Source organism: Gallinula chloropus, assembly GCF_964237585.1.
Source record: "Gallinula chloropus genome assembly, chromosome: Z".
NCBI classification, from domain to species: Eukaryota; Metazoa; Chordata; class Aves; order Gruiformes; family Rallidae; genus Gallinula; species Gallinula chloropus.
This window is the reverse complement of record NC_140089.1, coordinates 1,687,584-1,708,386: the sequence shown is the minus strand read 5'-3', so window position 1 is coordinate 1,708,386 and position 20,803 is coordinate 1,687,584. Positions and strand designations below refer to the sequence as shown.

The 20,803-nt window shown below is 46.2% G+C and overlaps 1 protein-coding gene across 1 annotated transcript in view; it reads right to left on the bottom strand.

Moving 5' to 3' along the window:
• Positions 1–20,803, bottom strand: part of MCTP1 (multiple C2 and transmembrane domain containing 1) — a gene marked incomplete at its 3' end in the record, with an annotated part of 294,163 nt that overhangs the window by 171,489 nt on the left and 101,871 nt on the right. The window contains exon 2 of the mRNA XM_084278338.1: positions 10,810–10,924. Within this exon, the coding sequence (XP_084134464.1) occupies positions 10,810–10,924 (115 nt within the window). The remainder of the gene's footprint in view (positions 1–10,809; positions 10,925–20,803) is intronic.

The window sequence follows — 20,803 nt, the reverse complement described above, 5'->3', positions numbered from 1 at the left end:
GAACAAAAGCTATTAAAAAGGAATGAAAGCTTGGCCTCTACGAATAACAGTGGTAAATAAGGACATTTAGTAATCTGCAATGTTGGCACTGTGTTCCACATGTCTAGGGAAGGAAAAATCCATTTAACTACATGATACGTGGTGATGTGAAATTAAATTGAATGACAAACATATTCCTACAACCCTCAAAGAATAAGAATCACAGCAATGAAACTGAAGGAAATGGAAATATTTTGGAACACGTTATTAAATAAATTTATTTGCTGAATAAGCAATTCCCAGTGCATTTACCATGGAAGAGAAAAAGAAGAAAGTCTTTTATTCTCAGTACTGCTCCTAAATCAGAAATGGCCAGTTCCAAATGTTGGTAAAACCCCCAAAGATTAAAAAGCTACATCCAAAAAAACATGATCCCTAGTGATACTACTACAATCTGCAAACAAACTGGGATTATTTTCAACCCTTTCAGAATTAATAAAAAGGAAATTACAGCTATATCTCTGGATGCTCTGGATGAAGGGTATCAATCAGTAGGCAATTAATGGGACTGCCAGATCGATAAGCCCTAAGGGACTGGGATAATGGATACCCAGTAGGGAATCCCACCTTGCACCCTTTAAGCATCTCCTGCTGCTCCTCTTGTACTAGGAGCTGACAATTTCCAACAGGAATTTGTCCTCATCCATAATAGACTGCCCTCACTTAACCTCAGCTCTTCCTTCTCATGCCATGTAGCCCACGTCCAAAGCCTCCACATCCAAAGCCTCCACGTCCAAAGCCTCCACATCACACTACAGCTACAGAAAGTGGGGCTCTTCTGCAGATGAAATTAAGTTCCTTCAGCTTCCTCATCTGCCTGAACCTCTCTCCTGTGTGTCTCTACAGGTTTAGATCAGGATCACTCAGCGATGGTTCACACCCATGATTCACTTTCTTGTTTGGGATGTGGCAACAAATAAATAAATAAAAATAAAAGCTTTGTATCATTTCAGAAGAAAAATAAACACAAGCAAGCCCTTTCCATAAATCTGAGAAGTCCAGTTTGGACTGTATCACAGAGGAACACAGCAGTTCAGTTTTCCTGGGCTGAAGTAAAAATCTGAGCAGTCAATGCTGAAAACTTTTCTAGACAGAGAATAACACAGTTATGATTTTTTTACAGCCTCAGGAGCTCACAGAAGACAACACAGCAGAAGTAGAAACAGCCTCAGGAATGCAAGGTTTCCACTCTTTTCTCTCTTTCTGCCAGGTCTCAGCAACAACCTTTTACCGCTTCTAGCCAGAAGGTTCATCTCCCACGTCTCTTGCACTGCAGCTCAGCTTACATGGCAACACTTGCTCCCCAAACCCTGCACAGCAAAGAAATAACACTGTCCCTGACAGCCAGCAATCAGGAAAGAAGTATTTCCAGTAGAGCCACCAGCCTCTCCTATTGGCAAAACTCCCACTTCTTATTACAGCAAGAGCTAACAGGAACACGACTGCAGCAAGTCAGCTAGAAATCAATTCAGGAAGCAAACATCATTGCAAGTCAAGATGCAGCATTCTGACTGAACAAGCAATCATTTCTTACTCCTGATACCAAGGTGACCTAATATTCCCTGAGTTAAAACTCCCTGGTTTTGGTAACAATGAAAAATAACTACCCTGCTTACCATTTTTTCCTTGTTTTATCCCCTAAATGTCCTTGCAAGGATGCCAACAGCCCAAAAAGACTGCCCAAGCTGGGATCAACGGACTGCATTCTCTCATGTGATACAGAGATATAAGGATATAAAGAGAAGGGAAGGAACATTCTGCAATTGCAAATGCCATTTGTAAAAGTGTTGGTAAAAAGTGTAACAAGGTGACAGGTAACCAAGGATCTTTTCTTTGCATGGCTCACTGGACCTCTGGGGAAATGACACACACTATATAAAGCTCAAAATACCAAATTAGACAGTATGAGAGTGTTAAAGCAGGTAGGAAAACCTACAGAAGGAAAATCAGGTCAGGTTGTGGGAGAGGAAGACAAAATTTTTGTCTCATTCACCCTTCTGCAGTACATTAATACTGAAAATCCCCATCTTTGCCTGCAGTATTACTGCAGTAATCAGATGAGACCACAGAGACTCTGTTCTAACAATTGTTGTTAATAATTTCTCTGTATTGATGTGCTATCCCAAAAGCATTCCCTACCTGTAATTAACAAGGGTGGCGACAATGTGACTGCAGGAATGTCATCTACCACTGTACCTGGCCAGGAAATTTTTACAGATAAATACAAACAACAAGTTTACTACCTTGTCCTGCATCATGAGATCACCTGATCAGGCTGACAAGATCAATACTGCCTTTAAACATGAGAGGAAACATTTTCAGAGAGCTGGACTCCTCTAAACTTCAAGTTATGTTATACTTGAAATTATATCATAGGATGGCAAAATGGTTTGGGTCAAAAGGGACCTTCACAGGCGATCTACTCCAATCACCCACCATGGGCAGGGACATTTTCAGGTAGATCATAGACTCGTAGAATCATAGAATGGGATGGGTTGGGAGAGACCCCAAAGATCAGAGAGCTCCAACCCCCTGCCATAGGCAGGGTTGGTCCTGATCTTCAGTGTTTTCAGGGACAGGGCATCTGCCACCTCTCTCTGCTGGTGTCTCACTTTGTTTCACCATCTCAAGGTGTACCACAGAATGTAGGTGCATACAGCCTGGGAGAAGAGCTCCTGGAGAGCAGCCCTGAGGAGAAGGACCTGGGTGTCAGGGGGGATGAGAAACTCCCCATGAGCAGCAGTGGCTCCTGCAGCTGGGAAGGGCGATGGGATCCTGGGCTCCATCAGCAGAGGGGTGGCAGCAGGGACAGGGAGGGGATTGTCCCTCTCTGCTCTGCCCTCCCCAGCTGGAGTCCTGTGTCCAGAGCTGGAGCCCCTGGACAAGAGAGATGTGGGGCTGGTGGAGAGGGGGCAGAGGAGCCACAGAGATGCTCAGAGGGCTGGAGCAGCTCCCCTACGCAGAGAGGCTGAGGGAGCTGGGCTGGGTCAGCCTGGAGAAGAGAAGGCTGTGGGGGGACCTCACTGCAGCCTCCCCGACCCTGATGGGACCCCAGGAACAGGAGGGGAATGGGCTTGTTAAAGGGCAGAGACTGGCAGGACAAGGGGGCTGGAGTGAAGCTGGAGGAGGGAAGGGGGAGAGGAGAGACTGGGGGGAAGTTCTTTGCAGAGAGAGTGGTGAGGGGCTGGAAGGGGCTGCCCAGAGAGGGGGTGGGTGCCCCATCCCTGGGGGTGTTCAAGGCCAGGTTGACTGGGGCCCTGGGCAGCCTTGTGTAGCTCCAGGCCTGGAGGTTGGTGTCCCTGCCTGTGGCAGGGGGTTGGAGCTCTGGGACCCTTGGGGTCCCTTCCAACCCACATCAGGCTGGGATTCTATGAATGTCACACCCTGTATGAGAACCACAAGTCTCATTACATTTCCCCTCCTGTTTCTCTAAATCAACCTGTAACCAAACCACAGAAAAAACCCCACCCTAGTAACAGCAATCACCTCTGATCACCTCTGAAAAGCGACTTACAAGACCTTCCTGGAGCTTCTGTAGGTGCCATTTTTAATTGTAAAACTCAAGCCCTCAAATAGCCTGTTCTAGAAAATCACAGAATCGTAGGGGCTGGAAGGGACCTCCAGAGATCATCGAGTCCAACCCCATTTCTCCAAGAAGGTAAGGATTATTTTATTGCTTTATGTCCATTGTGTTTTATGGGATTCTAATATATTATACATATCAATATATTATACATACTATTTTACCCACGTGAATGTTACAGGAGAGGAAATTCTGGTCCATGACAACTGATAGAGATTTTGCTACCAACTCCAGTGGATCAGAAATAAATTAAGGACTCATAAAATTGAGACTGTACCTAAGATACTCAGGAAGCCTCCTGCTTAACCTGGCTTGTGATTTCTGAACACACAATAAACATTCATAGCCCACAGTCCATCTCAATGCCTCTGCCAGCATTGTGGCATACAGATTTTCCAAGTCTGCTGCAAACAGCTTTAGGTTTGAGTCCCTAAAAGCAACCAACCAAATAAATGCTTCAGAAAAACAGAAAGCTATAGTTCCACTTTGTAATTATGTTTTTTCAATACCCACTCAGGCATGTCAACACACTTTCCTGCATATGCTCCATGATTCCCAGAAGTAAATCTCCATTTGGGGACTTACTGGTGATGTTGGGTTTTTTTATTTGATTTTGCATGAAAATAAAGAGGCTGCTACCCAGAGGTGTAGATTCTGGCTTGGAAGTACTCTGCAGCTCCCAAAAAAACGATCTTCTCTTGGGATGCCCAAAGATGAGGAAGCTGGTAGAGCATATGAGGCTGCTGACAGTGGTGTTTGCCAGCTTCTGCTGAGGGTGGCACAGAGCCAGCACTCACAGGCAGCTTCTGCCAGGCCTTGCCACAGGGAAAGACTGTCAAGTGCCTAAACCCTGCTCTCAGATTATTAATAATACCACCATTTACATGAGAGAGTCCATCTGACTGTCCTGGGCACTGGTCAGGCCTCCCCTTGAGTGCTGGAATTAGGTTTGTGCCCCTCACTCCCAGAAGGACATTGAGGTGCTGGAGCAGGTCCAGGGATGGGCAACAGAGCAGGGAAGGGTCTGCAGCACAAGTCTGATGAGAGCAGCTGAGGGACCTTGGGGGTCTGTTCTGGGGAAGAGGAGGCTGAGGGGAGAGCTAGAAGGCAGTCTACCTGGAAGGGGGGTGTAATGAGGTGGAGGTTGGTCTCCCAAGTAACAAGCAACAGGAGAAGAGGAAATGGCCTCAAGTTGTGCCAGGGGAGGTGTAGATTGGAGATTAAGAAAATATCTTCCCTAGAAGAGTGGTCAGGTGTTGGCCCAGGCTGCACAGAGCAGTGCTAGAGTCCCCATCCCTGGAGGGGCTCAAAACACATGTAGATGTGGCACTCCAGCACACAGTTTAGTTGGCATAGTGGTGCTGGACTTGATTCTTAGAGGTCTTTTCCATCCTTATAGATCTGACGAAACTATGAGTCCCTGACTATGGGAACAGAGCCCCTCTTCTAGCACCTTCTGCAAAGGGACACACTCAGACCAAGGAAATCGCTGCCAACACATCAGTGGAGTGCAGAACCACATCACTTGCTATTCACCTCTGCTCTTTCCTCCTGGCTTTTTGACATCAGGACAAGACACCACTCCCCATCACCACCAGCCCTGCTGCCAGCACCCTGCTGTGGCATCTGGAGAGGGGAAAACATCCAAGGAGTCCAGGCTGTGAGGGAAGAGAAGCCACCTTGCCAAGGCAGAGAGCAGAACAGCCACAGCAAGGCTGAGACAGAGCAGGGAAAAACACAGAAAAGCAAATGAAACACAGGGTCACAACTCCCCTTCACCAAAGCTATCCTCACTCTGCAGATAAAAGACACAGACCACCAGCAGCCTCTTCCCAAATCTGGGGGGGGTTTGCTGGAACACAGACATAAAGCTCTGTTGAGCCTACCTAGCAAGCATGTACCTTGAAATGAGACACCCTGCAAATGTTTTTACACACCATAAATGCTGGCACATTTATCTACATATATTTACATGAATTCCAGAGTAACAGGCATGCCAAGCTGCCATTCCTTGTTTCACTGTGTCATGCTCACTACCACTGCAATAAGGAAATGGAGCATCTAACAACTAATTCCTCCAGACAGTCACATCCCCAGACCTTAAAAATTATCAATTCTATTATTATTTCAGATAAAACTTAATCTAACCCTTCCAGAACACCTTCCTGCAAGGTAACACCTTTGCCCATGCTGATTTGAAACCTTTAGATTTGCATCTAAACACGAGTACCTGATTTGCTTTCAAATTCCCTACCTAATTAACGTGGTAGACTAAAAATATAATTAAAGACCTGCTTTGACAAATGTTCACAATTGGTGGCATGAAAATACTGATCCAAAAGGCTGTGTAAAAATAATTTGGCATCCAGCTACCTGTTATGCAATGAGTAGGATGTCTCTTTGGTTATTGGCTTGAGACTATCTGCCACAGTTGGAAGAAGGTGCAAGCACCACACCTTTGATTTATGCCAATAATCCTCTCACCTCCCGTCTCCAGGTAACAAAACTTGGGTGTGCTCCTACCATTCTCAATTGTGTGGCAGATTGAACAATATTTCACAATAAAGAAACATTTATTCCATAGTAAGGAGGGCCTCACAGAGGCCTTCCAGTCCCTGATAGGTGCCTTTAGCAAAGCTGGGGAAGAGCTGCTCCCAAGGGCGTGGAGTGATAGGACAAGGGGTAACAGTTTTAAACTCATAAATGGGAGATTTAGGTTGGGTATTAGGAAAAAAATATTCAATTTGAGGGTGATGGATCACTGGCCCAGGTTGTCCAAGCAGGTGGTAGAAGCCCCATCCCTGGAGACATCCAAGGTCAGGCTTGATGGGGCCCTGAGCAACCTGCTCTGGTGAAGATGTCCCTGCTCACTGCAGGGGGTGGGACTAGATGGGCTCTGAAGGTCCCTTCCAGCCCAACGCAGTCTCTGGTTCTATGATTCCATGACCCTGATCTCCCTGGGTCATAAGGATGGAGACATTCTCAACTGCTGAAGCTATGATGTACATACTCTTTTATTCAAGCTAGGGACTGAATTTCAGCATCCTAGATCAGTGAAACCTACAGTTCAAGCATAAATCACATGCTGTGCAGTTAGCCTTAAATAAAAGTCTTTTCAATAATTCCAAATCATAGAATCACAGAATCCCAGTCTGGTCTGGGCTGGAAGGGACCCCAAGGGTCACAGAGCTCCAACCCCCTGCCACAGGCAGGGACACCAACCTCCAGCCTGGAGCTACACAAGGCTGCCCAGGGCCCCAGCCAACCTGGCCTGGAACACCCCCAGGGACGGGGCACCCACCCCCTCTCTGGGCAGCCCCTTCCAGCCCCTCACCACTCTCTCTGCACAGAACTTCCCCCCAGTCTCTCCTCTCCCCCTTCCCTCCTCCAGCTTCACTCCAGCCCCTTGTCCTGCCAGTCTCTGCCCTTTAACAAGCCCATTCCCCTCCTGTTCCTGGGGTCCCTTCAGGGACGGGGAGGCTGCAGTGAGGTCCCCCCACAGCCTTCTCTTCTCCAGGCTGACCCAGCCCAGCTCCCTCAGCCTCTCTGCGTAGGGGAGCTGCTCCAGCCCTCTGAGCATCTCCGTGGCTCCTCTGACCCCTCTCCAGCAGCCCCACATCTCTCTTGTCCTGGGGCCCCAGCTCTGGGCACAGGACTCCAGATGCATCCCTTTATACAGGGGTTTGCTTTCAACATAATGTCATCACACAAAATCAGGAGTATCTCGAAGGGCCACTTAGTCACCTCACTTCACTTGCTATCCCACTGGCAGGTACTTTCCTCCTAGACCCTGAAAATGTAGATGTATAAAGAGTGATTTGCCAGACAAAATGCAAAGTCTGTGTGTCTGTTCTCACACTGTCACACTTCCTCAGATTCTCCTGGTTTTGAGTCATCCCCCCCCAGTAATTCTGGATTCAAGCTGCTTGTTCCTCACTGATCTAAATATTCAGTATGGGAAATGGTAAATTCATCCAGTTGAATTTGCACTGCACCAGGGCACTAGTGGCACACTATTTTCTGTCCACTTCTCCCCACCTTTGGGCGCTGGATTCACCACTGGAGACAGAAACTTAAATCAATCCCTCAGCTGCTTCTACAGAGACAGATGCTCTAGTCTTGGGAAGCTTTAGGGAACTGTCTCCTGCAGAGAGAGACAGAGATCCAGCAATACTATCCATTTAGAGGTCAAAGCCTTAGGCAACGATAGCTGGTTGTTTTCAGGAGCTCTTCCTGCAACAATTCAGGCAGAAAATACACGACTTCTGATCAACATGAGAAAGCCAATGAATGCTTCACACTTAAAATAAGTATTTCCACGTCTGTTAAGTTATTATTATTAATAATAATAATTTTATTAATAACAATTATTATTAATAATAATTATAATAATTATAATAATAATAATATTTCCCTTCTGTTTTTTTGCAAGATCAGGTCAATCTACATGCCTACTGGTAAAATCAAAATACATATATATGTTTTTTTCCCAAGCTATAAGGACTTGATCCCTACTATCTGGCTTGTTTTTTTGCCATGACATAAAATCTTAGGGATTAAACCACTGCTATGTATTTTCCCCAACCTTGTGTAAAGGGGAGCAGAAGAACAGCATGGTACATTTCCCAAAAAGCAGGACTCCAGCTGGGGCCTCCTGAGGGCAGAGCAGAGAGGGACAATCCCCTCCCTGTCCCTGCTGCCACCCCTCTGCTGATGGAGCCCAGGATACCATTGGCCCTACGAGCTGCAAGAGCCACTGCTGGCTCATGTCAAGCTTCTCATCCACCACAATCCCCAAGTCCTTCTCCTCAGGGCTGCTCTCCAGCAGCTCTTCTCCCAGGCTGTATCTGTGTCTGGAATTCCTCTGGCCCAAGTGCAACACCTGAGACTTGGCAGTGTAGAACCTCATTGGGTTCACCCAGACCCACCTTTCCAGCCTGTCAGGGTCCCTCTGGATGGCTTCCTGTCCTTCTGTTGTGTCAAGCACACAATCAAACTATATAGTTTACTTTAGGATGGGTTTAAACCAAGCCTCTGTCCTAAGCTGTGTCTGTGTCACTGCAGGGTTTTGCCAGAAGCACAAAGGTTCATCACACAGCTGAACGTTAGGGTACCACAGCTCTCTGGCACTGGGAAGGAAAGCTGGATCAGACTGAAGGCAGGATTTGCTGTGAAGATGTGGAGTTAAACCCAATAGTCACGCTTCCTTCTGTCGTAGCACACATACCACAGCATAAACAGTCTGCTATAACGAAGGACTATTTCCAATCATTTGAGGAGACAACAGCAAGACATGAAGAATGTTCTGTTCTCCTTTTTTTTGTGACTGTCAATGATGCTATTTATCAAGTAATAGCCATGATGAGTGCCAGCATGGCTAGCCACATAAATATAGCTGCCTTCTTTCCCCTCTGAGAATGCTGTGGTGTTGCTTTTTATAAATTTGGGGAAGATAAAGTGTGCAGAACATGCACGACATGAGAATTCAAACTTCGAATTCCAAGGCTGCAATATGTTCAGCAGCAGGTTTCTGGAAGGGTATGTGAAGAGGCAGCTCAGAGACTGAAGAACAGGAAGCTAAAATTAAAAATGATTTTGTACCGTGTAGTTCACATATTCTTTTAGAGTGAAATTCACAGCACTTGGAGAAAATTCAGTTGTCAGGCTTTAAGCAGAGGACCTGGGAAAAGTTTTGGAGGAATGGTGCTTTATCACATCATCACAGGGTTGGAAAAGCCCTTTAAGATCACAGCATCCAACCTTTCCTGTCCTGCCCAACCACTACCATCCTTATCAGTGTGTTTTTGGAAGACAAAGCCAGGACTTGCTCAGCATTTGGATGGCATCCACCCATCACCTTTCAAAAGCAAACTAGGGGCTCCATCCCAGGGTGGGCGATGACCGTCTGGTGCAACCCTCATGCCTGGGCTCTAGAGCTAACAAGTGTTGAGGAAACACCACTCTCATGTTGCCTCCCAGCTAGCTCGAGCTGTTCAGGGTGCAGCTTTCTTAACTGACCTCTTCAAGCACTTGACATTTTATACAGTGCCTACTATTCCTTTCAGACCCCAGGATTCCACCTCAGGAGATGGATCCCCCATGCCTTCCTTACTCTGGCCCTAGACTCCCATATTATCTTGGAAAAAAACAATTACAGAAGTTTTCCTGGCATACAAATAATCAAATTTACATTCATATTTGTGTTTCTTTATAAATAATAAGAATGATGGATATGAATTGCAGCACTTATTATTCAGAAACTGGGCAAGTCTCTCCAGCTCATGGAACAAAAACATTCGAGCATCTATTTTTAATGACTGTCAGGCAAGCCTTGATAGAATATCAATATATCTAGGGGAAGGATATACATGAAAGTTTATTCTTGCATCAGTGAGCATATGAAAATTTCATTTTCAGTTACATAAATATCAGCAGAGTAATTTCCTACCAATGTAAACAGTGCTTGAGGTTTCTGCCACCACGTTTCGGATCTGAAATCAGTGGAGTGACTTCACAGGTAAGCATGGAGAGGTGATGTGAAACACTATTTTTGCAGTTAGATTTTTCTCTCTCTCAATGTGTTACAGCAAACACAAAACAGGCAGTTAGTCAGATTTACTGACATCTCATTTTAAACACGAGCTGCAGTTGCCTGCACAGAGTCACTGAGTCAGCCTAATGTGTTCCTGTGGGTCCAAGCAACTTTTAGGAGCCCTGCCTGCACTACATGCCTCAGAACAGACCTATAATGCCAACGTACACCAGCCTGGATCCATCTCAGAACAGGTTTACTGCCATTGCCTTTAAATACAGCTCTAGTCTTTATTGCTTTAAGCAGTCAAGAAACAAGTTAAGCAGCAAGACAGCACAACTCTGCATGGTTCAACTACACCCATCACACCTTTCCTAGTTTGAAACATTCCAAAAAAGGAAGGAAAACTAACTAGCAAAAGAATTAAACTGGTGTTAGCTAAATATCTACCTCCTCCTGCGTGGGTTTAGCTGGCCCTAGCACCTTTTCCTTTGTGCTCTTGTGTCAAAAAGCCTCTCCATAGTGTTAAGCAGAGCTTAACCAACAATGCAGAAACAACTCAAACCTTAATCCTAACTTTATTAACCTCTTACAAATGTACCTGATGGCATTGGGACTTCCCAAATGTTCAGGCTGTGTTTCCCAGCACGCTTACCTCCACGGTCCCGAGCTGCTAAGTTCTGTCCTCTTCTTAGAGTAATGTCCAACTGGTACATTCCGGGATCCGCAGAGGGAAAATCTGCATTACTTGTTCCAACCTGGTTTGTTCTCTGGAAGGGGGGAAAAAAGAAAAAAAACAAACCAAAATAAAAATGCAACTTTGCCACACTACTGAAAGTTTCACGTGAGGTCTGTTTCTCCTTGGCATCAGCAACCTGTTGAAATAAGACAAAGCCACATCCCATTGCCCCCACCTCACAGCTGATAGCACAACACCAAGGAACCCACTCCCACCACCAGTCTGACAACTTCTAAGCGTTGTGGGTTTTTTTTTCATAAAGGATGTGGGGGGTTTTGCATAAAAAATTTTTCATACGAAATTTTTCATAAGCATTGTGGCAGGTTTTTTTTCACAAGAAACCCCCCAAAACAATAACAAAACCAAACACCAAACTGGTTGACATCCTAACAGTTAAATTTATTCATTAAAAATGTGCTTGGAAAATAATTTCTATCTGTATTTATTATGGAGCCCTCCATTTTTAATCACACACACAAACTCTCATCCCACTAGAGCAGAGTTAGGAAACAAAAGCAGACCTGGAACGTATTGTACCACTCAGAGTAGTTATAACCAGCACCCTCAAACCCTCTATTTATTCATCAGCAGTCATCTAAATGTTGATTAAACATACATGAGTTGCAGCTTTGCCAGCTACTGCATTACTTTGCAAAATATGTGGGCTTTGGGTTTTTTTTTCCACAGAGTTATAGGGGGGGGGGGGAAACCCATAAAGATATTAGATGTAGCTGTATCTCTTCACATGCATTCTTAGTTTTCCTGTATGCCAGGGCCAAGGTGAGATTCTTAGAGCAGTTAGTCACATAAACTGTGGCATAAAAGAGAAAGTAATAATAATAATAATAATAAAGGAAGTCAGAGTGAAAGGAACTCTCTGGAGCACATGAACGGTAACCACATTTCTGTCCAAATGACAAAGGAGAGAAATTACATTTCTTTTTATCTACAGAGCTTTTGCAAAATAATTTTTAACACGCCTCTCCACAAGCAGCATCTAATTACAGGGCACGCTAGGAACACCACATTTAATTTTAAGACTAGAACAACTGTATCTATTATACATTCCCGGTACATACAGGAACTTCATACATTATACACACAGAGCACCACTGTTACATATTCTCATGCTGGGAACTAAATCTTTTAAGACCAGTGCTATTAATATTTTATTATGTGATTACGGGGCCTCCGCTAGAAAAAAAAAAAAGGAAACAAAAATCAGCAAGACAAAGATCTGGAAGACCACGTGTGTACTAAGTGCTACACCACTTCAGAAGAAACTTGGGCTGTTTCTCTTCCCACCGCCACCCTTTTCTTTTTAACGTAATTGTAAATATAAAGCACAACGGAAGCCGCAAAATAAAGGCTTTTTAACACAGGGTTTATTCTTGTTATTCCTCCAGGGTCACAACTCTGAGCCACAGGGTATCAGCTTTTCACAGAATCACAGGGTTGGAAGAGCCCTTTAAGATCACCAAGTCCAACCATCGCTGTCCTGTGCTAAACCAGATCCCTGAGCACCTCATCTCCCCTCTGTTAAACACCCCCAGGGCTGGGGACTCAGCCCCTCCCTGGGCAGCCTGGGCCAGGCCCTGACAGCTCTGCCAGGGAAGAACTTTTCCCTCCCAGCTGAGCTGACCCTGCCCTGGGGCAGCTTGAGCCCATTGCCCCTTGTCCCATCTCCTGTCCCCTGGCTGCAGAGACCATCGCCCACCTCTCTGCACCCTCCTGGCAGGGCAGGGGAGGTGGGGAGAAGGTCTCCCCTCAGCCTCCTCTTCTCCAGGCTCAACACCCCCAGCTCCCTCAGCCGCTCCTCAGAGGATTTGCCCTCCAGCCCCTTCCCCAGCCTGGTTGCCCTTCTCTGCACTCGCTCCAGGCCCTCCATGTCCTTCTGGCAGTGAGGGGCCCAGCACTGGGCCCAGCGCTCCAGCTGCGGCCTCCCCAGTGCCCAGCCCAGGGGCACAATCCCCTCCCCAGACCTGCTGGCCACGCTGGGCCTGGCACAAGCCAGGCTGCCCTTGGCCTTCCTGGCCCCCCGGGCACACTGCTGGCTCGTGGTCAGTCACAGTCACCCAACACCCCCAGGGCCTTCTCTGCCTGACAGCTCTCCAGACAGTCTCCCCCAGCCTGAAGCTCTGCCTGTCTTTGCTGCAAGACAAACAACACTGACACACTCACCACTTCCACGGCTACGAAAACTCTTCATACCTGCTGCGCTCCAGGGAAGAGGGTTGGATGAGCTCTGCTTTGGCTCCTGACATCTCTAAACATCAATCTTCCCATTTTTTGTGCTTGTAAAGAAACCGGTGATGCATGCCCGAAACTGTCACAACCCCTTGCAAGACTCATGCAGAGAGCGTCCACATTCTTCACAATGACCAACACCTTACTCATCATCTCTTCTTTTTTATTATTAACACACTGACTTCTGGACACACGGCTGACAGTAGCAACTTTCCAGCTCCCCCCTGCAATGCTCGGTATCTAGCGCAGGCGGAAATGAGGAAGAGCATATATACTGCCCTGATCCTCAGCCCCAGCTTTCACCATTGCAAAAGAAGAAACTCATGTCTGAAGTAAATAATACAGAAAAAAAGCTGTCCTTCCCCTTTCCTGTCCCTCGATGGGAGCTTGTGCCACAAAAACCAAGCACGATGACTACCAGCATGCACAACCTACTCCATCATTCTTCCCCGCAGTGTCCCCCTCACCCTTCCCCTCCAAGCTGTAACACCAGTTCCACCCTAAAATCCCTTGGTTCAAACAATGCCCATGCCTTTCCTTTTCGTTTTCCTTCCTTCTCAATGGTTTCCTTCCCTTTGTCTTCATGAAAGTTGGGCTGGTTCGGCCTGGAGAAGAGAAGGCTCCAGGGAGACCTAATTGCGGCCTACCAACACTTAAAGGGTCCTGCAGGAACGTGGGAGAGGGGCTGGTCACCAGGGAGGACAGGGACAGGACACGGGGCGATGGCTTCAAGCTGACAGAGGGCAGGGTTAGCTTAGATGTTGGGAAAGAATTCTTTACTCTCATGGGGTGAGGCCCTGGCACAGGGTGCCCAGAGAGGCTGTGGGAGCCCCTGGATCCCTGGAGGGGTTCAAGGCCGGGTTGGATGGGGCTTTGGGCACCCTGGTCTGGTGAGGGTGTCCCTGCCCATGGCAGGGGGTTGGAACTAGGTGATCTTTGAGGTCCTTTCCAACTGAAATCACTCTGTGATTCTGGGATTCTTTTTATTGTTTACATTCTTTTTTCCAAGAGTGCTGGCCCAAGGAGGCCAGAAACACTTTGGTAAGCAATGTCACAAGCCTGCAAGCCACAAACTGTTACACAAATGGAATAAAAACAAAAACAGATACTAACTATCCCTAAACATTGGAGAGTACAAACTGTATTTCTGCATCCCAACAGAAGGGGGAGAGGAGAGACTGGGGGGAAGTTCTTTGCAGAGAGAGTGGTGAGGGGCTGGAAGGGGCTGCCCAGAGAGGGGGTGGGTGCCCCATCCCTGGGGGTGTTCCAGGCCAGGTTGGCTGGGGCCCTGGGCAACCTTGTGTAGCTCCAGGCCTGGAGGTTGGTGTCCCTGCCTGTGGCAGGGGGTTGGAGCTCTGGGACCCTTGGGGTCCCTTCCAACCCAGACCAGCCTGGGATTCTGTGATTCTATCCCAGTTTCTGTACGTCCGATGCTTGCACCACCCGACATGTTCACTGGTCAGAACCCAACTCCACCTCAGCACAGACAAAAAATAACACCTCTTTCAGAGTGACAGGATGTCTCAAATCAGCACCATTCCCACAACACACCATTTAACAAACTGGGAAGTTTGTTAAAAAACTGGGAATTTTGTTAAAAGCCTATTATAAAACAAAAAGACAGTGAATCTGATTCTGGTCACTAGGCATTACCAAAGTCAGGGGTCAATCAGTTGAACTGAAACCAGCAATTAATGGCTAAAAGATGACAATCAGCAATATCATTTCTGGTATCTTCTTACAAACTGCATCAGAAAGTTTCAGACCGTCTCACAGACTGAGACCCTGAAGAGTAAGACAATTTTTGCCATGAAAACTATCAATCACCCCCTCACAGCACCACAAACACCGACTCTCTACTTCAAAGATCGCATTATTTCTAACAGTTTATCAGCTAAACCAAGCTAAGAAATCGATGGCTTTACAGCTCTTCTACAATTTGTGTGTCATACACAAACCTTGTGACAGAAATTCAGGGGATATAAGAGATTTAAGGTACTCTCTGCTGCAGAAAACAATTACCACTTCACAGGTATAGATCCTAAAGTGTAATATACTTTGTTCAATGCCAAACCTAAAAATATTCAGCATTTAGAAGAAACCTACAGCTGCAATACATTTCTGCTTCCAGCAAGGAAAAAAAATGAATGGCAATATTACTGGGGGGAAAAAAAAACCTGGACATTTTCATAAGCTTAGAGGTATCTTTTGGATATCCACAAGTTCTTATCTGAGCCATTCAAGCAACAGGTTCTGTCTCTGTTGATTTGCTGCTCCATGTCAAGATCCTGCCAGAAGGCACTGATAAGATAAGCAAAAAGCACTTTCTCTTTATCCAGCACAAAGCAAAGGCATCAGCAATCCAGGCTTCAGTAAAGGGAAAGGAAAATGCAACAGGGGTCATATAAAAGAAGTGACAAGAAAAGCTGAAGATCTGGCTGTGTGACTGTCCATGCATGAGGGTCGTTGTCAGGGAATGGGATGGTGACATAAACCAGTGTTCCTTTCACAATTGTATACAACAGACGACCTCAAACCCAGGTGTCCTGCAAGGATGAAGCAGCAGAACATCAACAGTCGAGGGCTCACAGCATGACATGAAATATTTCCAACCCTCGACAGGGAAAAAAAAGATATCAAAAAGTTTGAAGTAATGCAACTGTGTCTTCAATATTGCATGAGCAGAATTTTCCACTCCAGTTACGGCCTGGCTCAAACATATTTCTACAGATCATTGCCATTTCTCAAAGCTTCATGCTCTGGAAACACCTGCTCTAAAGAAATTCAGACATTCTGACTATCCAGGTGGCTGCCAGCACGTCGCCAGCCCAACTAATGGGACCTGACAGTGCTCCAAAGTTATGACAATAAAGCGACAATCCACTTTTCGTTTCCCTGAAAGGATTTACTTCTCTAACTCAGGAGTTGTGCTCTAAACAACATGTTAGGAGCTGGTGTTCTGGCTGATGGTGGATCAGGAAGAACTGAGTAATTTCCCTGTAACAGCATTTACACAGCTCACTTCACCTCTTTGTTCTGCTTCCCATATTCCCCCAGTAGAAAGGCAGGTGTACGATGTCAATCCAAACAAACAGCAACACAAAAGTACATTCCATGATTTTAAATATTATTGCAAATGTGAGTAAATTATTAGCAGCATTTCATATGCACTAATAATGTGCTTTTTCATTGCCCACATATGTGCTTCAGATGGGGCTGGCTGCTTTGTCGAAGCTTGTCATACAGCAGATGTTTCCCTTAGACAAGATAGAGGAATATTTATAACAAATGTGAAAAGCCTCAACTGTAGCTGGGAAGATGCTGAATGAGATAAGGTGTATTGATCAAGTGTAAGGGTCAGATTTTGTGCATGTGCTCCTTATCACTTCAGGGCAACAGTTCATACGTGCCCATCTGAAACGTCTTGATTACAATGTTCTACAAATTCAAGATTATTTCTGCAGAATAGAGACATTTTTAAAGTTAGCATTAATCACACACGTGCACGCACTCTTGTGTATGAACTGTACGCTCTGGGTTCGGCTGCCTGTTTGTATCACCAGGAAGCACCCTGAGTCACGAGTGTGTAAAAGATTCGGCCTCTTTCCTGAGCTTCCTGACCATGACTGAAGAAGATATTTAATCTGCTTCATAAAGAAAACCCTTAAGAATCCAACAATATCACTGACAATTTACCTCTGGAGAATAATGGGAATATCTTTAGTGACATCTGTACTGATTGTTGCTCTTTGATTTTATTTGAAAGCAGCTGTGGTGGTTTGGCCCTGGCTGGAGGCCAGAAGCCCACCAAAGCTGCTCTGTGACCCCCCTTTTCAGGGGGACAGGGAAGAAAATGGATATTGAGAGGCTCAGGAGTGGAGATGAGGACAGGGAGAGATCATTCTACAGTCAGTGTCACAGACAGAACAGGCTCAACAGCAAATAAAGGACAGAAAACTCTCTAACTGATGGCCCTGCCCTGCACCCCCAGTGACACCAGTCGGGTGATGAGAAGTGGGACCAGATCTTACAGCAGCTCCCCCCACCCCTCCCTTCTCAGCAGACTGCACTTTAGTCAGGACTTTGCTCCCTTCTTCCCCCCATAGTGGCACAGGGAGGGGCAGGGACTAGGGCAATGGGGGTTTGGGTCAGTTCCTCATCAGTTTATTTCCTTCTTGGCCAGGGGGCCCATTCTTCACCCCTTTCCCCTGCTGCACCCTGGGGTCCCACCCAGTGCAGACAGTCCTCCACAAACTTCTCCAATGTGACTCCTTTCCCAGGGTGTTTCAGCTCTTCCCCAGCTGCCTTAGTGTGGGTCACTGCTCTGGGTGCAGCCATCAGTCACACAATGTCTCTCAGCCCCAGACTGCTCCAGCCTGGTCCCCCCCCCCGAGTCACAACCCCCCAACAAACCTGCCCCAGCGTGGGGCCTCTCCAGGGGCTGCAGGGTGGGTCTGGGCCTTGTCCATGGGCTGTGAGGGATACCCGCTCCACCATGGGTTTCTCCAGGGGCTCAGGGGTGCCTCCTCCCTGATTCCCTGCCCTTGGTGCCTGCACAGTCTCTCCCACCTTCTCTCTCCCTTCTCTGGGGCACAAAGCGGCCGCTGGCGTTTTCCCTCCTCACCGTGGTTCCCAGAGGCCTGTTGATCTGAGGGTATAGAATCACGATTATATATATGTAGTGAGTATAGGAATTGATCTGAGGGTATAGAATCACGATTATATATGTAGTGTAGTATAATTATGGAGAGCAACTCTTGCTCAGCTAGGTAATTATGTGGAATGGCTTGTGAAGAAGAAGGGGAGTGTTTTTGTCTTTCCTTTCCATAGCAAAGGGATTACTTCTGAAGGCCTTGTACTATCTCGAGGAGAAGATAAAAGAGTGAGAACTCGAGGATGGAATAATGTCCATCCCGTTACCTCCTTATTAAAGACAACAGGTGGCTGATAAAGGACACGAATTGTGTTCCTAGACCTCGTTGCTGGAGGAAAGCGGATAGTTAACAAGGCCATAAATTAGTTCAGACTGATAAGAACACTGCAAGCTTGCAAGATCAGCACATTCCAGGCGAGAGGTGAAAAGTACATCGTGAGGAGGACCCGGGGCCTTCCTCCCAAGGACCACCGAAGACCCTTGCCCACAATTTTTGGAAGAAACTGCGCAATCACAAAGGACTGATAAGCTGATTACCATAAGCAGCAAGAGTAGGCGGGGTTGGGTAATGAATATGTATAGGCATTAACTGAATATTCATTGTTTTATTGTATAAATATGGGACAGTTTTGTTACTCCAGGTGTGCACGTCTGTGGTGGAGCGATCCACCATGCATCTGCGCACAATAAACACACCTACTGTATAACTTTCCAGTTATAGAGTCTATTTCCATACGTCACTGTGACCGTCGCTGATGGGCTCAGCCTTGGTCAGTGGGGGCCAGGCCTTGATTCGACTGTTGTTGCCTCTGTGGGGCCTGGGGGAAGCTCCAGCTGCTGCCTGCAGAACCCACCCCAGAGCCCCCTCCTCTGCCATGTAAAACCACAACAGCAACCCCAAGTCAAGCAAATGCTCCTTTTCATACTGATTCCTATCAACAGCTTGCCACGCTTCCTTCTGAAAACATAGTGACGGGATGTATAAATAACAACAAAAGACGTAAGCATGTTGCCATATTGAGCATTTTGGTATTGGGAAGTTATCCCTATCTATTCATATCTCTCCATACCTATTCAAATCACTTTTCCCAGCACTAACGCTGTCTGTTGGCAAAGGAAACCAAACAAATATTGACAAAGCAGCCGGAGAGATCCCACAAAGTTGTTCCTGCTTCCATCTGTCTGCATATCCTGTTTTTGGGGATGAAAAGCTCGGGCCGCTGCCACTCACTCATTCAAACATACTATGAAATCTTACTTCTGCAGCAAACAGAAAATAACAACCAGTAATCCCTTCTCCACCAAGATTATAAATTTATTCTGGAATCCAGCAACTACTGCTTCCTTCCCCATTTTGCCACACTCCAACCTGCCCCCCCCCCCGGCCCAACTCTCCCCCCACCCCACCCTCTGGTTATGACACAAATTAAAAGCTCTCATCTGGTCTCTTCTGTGAAAAACAACTGCTGCAATCATGCCAGATCCTTCTGGGGTTTCCCTGTTTCTTACTGACACAACAGTTCACCTACATACGACAAGGGGAAGCACAGAGATTTAGGCTATAAGATTTTCAAGGACTGCAGAACATCTTTGTTTTACATACACATTAAGGCAGATAATTCTTGCTGCATTTTTCCAACTCATATTCCTCTTTTCATCCTTAACAGTATATTGCCTCAACCTCTTTCTAACTGATAACAGGTTTTTTTGAAAGTACAAATACATTTTACCACCTTTTTCCCTCTAATCTGGTACTGCTTGGAGAAGTTCAAACCTGTTTAATCTATTATTGATGAGCAATGCCTTTGTGGAAGGCATAAGTTCAAAAAGCCTAATATTTGCTATTTTGGCTACTGAGTTTTGTAGAGTTTGATCAAGATCCTAAGTACAGAAGCACCAGTATCAATCCACAGTCTTTTAAACCACCAGCACTCCAGAATAACACTACAGAGAAGATCAGGAATAAAATAGGTATGATCAGACAGCTTGCCAGTGACACTGAGCTGTGTGGGGCAGTCAAGATGCTGGAGGGACGGGATGGCATCCAGAGGGACCTGGACAGGCTGCAGAGGTGGGACTGTGTGAACTGCATGGAGTTCAACCAGGCCAAGGGCCAGGTCCTGCATGTGGGTCGGGGCAATGCTGGGGGGATGAAAGGATGGAAGGAAGGATGGAAGGATGGATAGCAGCCCTATCCCTGAGGAGAAGGACTTGGGGGTGCTGATTTTTGCAGGCAGCAATTATCATCAAGATCACTTTGGTTTGATCTGAAGAAAATGCTTCCAAAACTGCAAGTTAAATTCACCTTCATCTCTACTCAGGTGAAGTCAACACTCAAAAACCACAGGCAGGATTCTCCACTATGGAAGTGGAGAATCTAAACAAGACCAAGGGTCTCCAACTGCCCTTGTTCCTTTAACTTTCTCTATACCAGCTGGCCACAGAAAGGCTTCCTACTGCCAACAGTCAAGCAGTTGAAGATTATGTCCAGAAACTCCTAACCCAAAATCCAGTACAAGTCATGTAACAACACCAAGAAGAACCTTGCAATGAGAAGGTCAAGTGCTAACCACGCAACTTTTGGTCTTCACTGTGAAGGACTATAAACATGTAAGATAGGTACCTGTGCTGATGTATTTATGCACATTATTCTTTTCAAAAACCACCCCACAGCCTTACAGCCTTTATATTGCTCATGAAAGGTCCTTAATTCAACAGAGGCATCTCCTGTGTAGTTTCTGATACAGGAATGGGATGCACAGCAACGACCAAGCACATTTTCTGCAGCCACCTATCCAGACGTCCCTATCTGAGCATCTTGGGGGATGAGAACCTCAGTCTGCCCCACAAGATGCCAGATAAGGAGTAACTTGAAGCTTTCTAATTCTGATTATGACAAAAAGCGGGTCTTTCATATTGAAAAGATGTGTGATGCCATTAGGTGCAAGAGTCTGAAAGAAGTGGTTATTTAAGTAATTGGCTTTTCTCTCCACCTTTGGCAAAGCACAA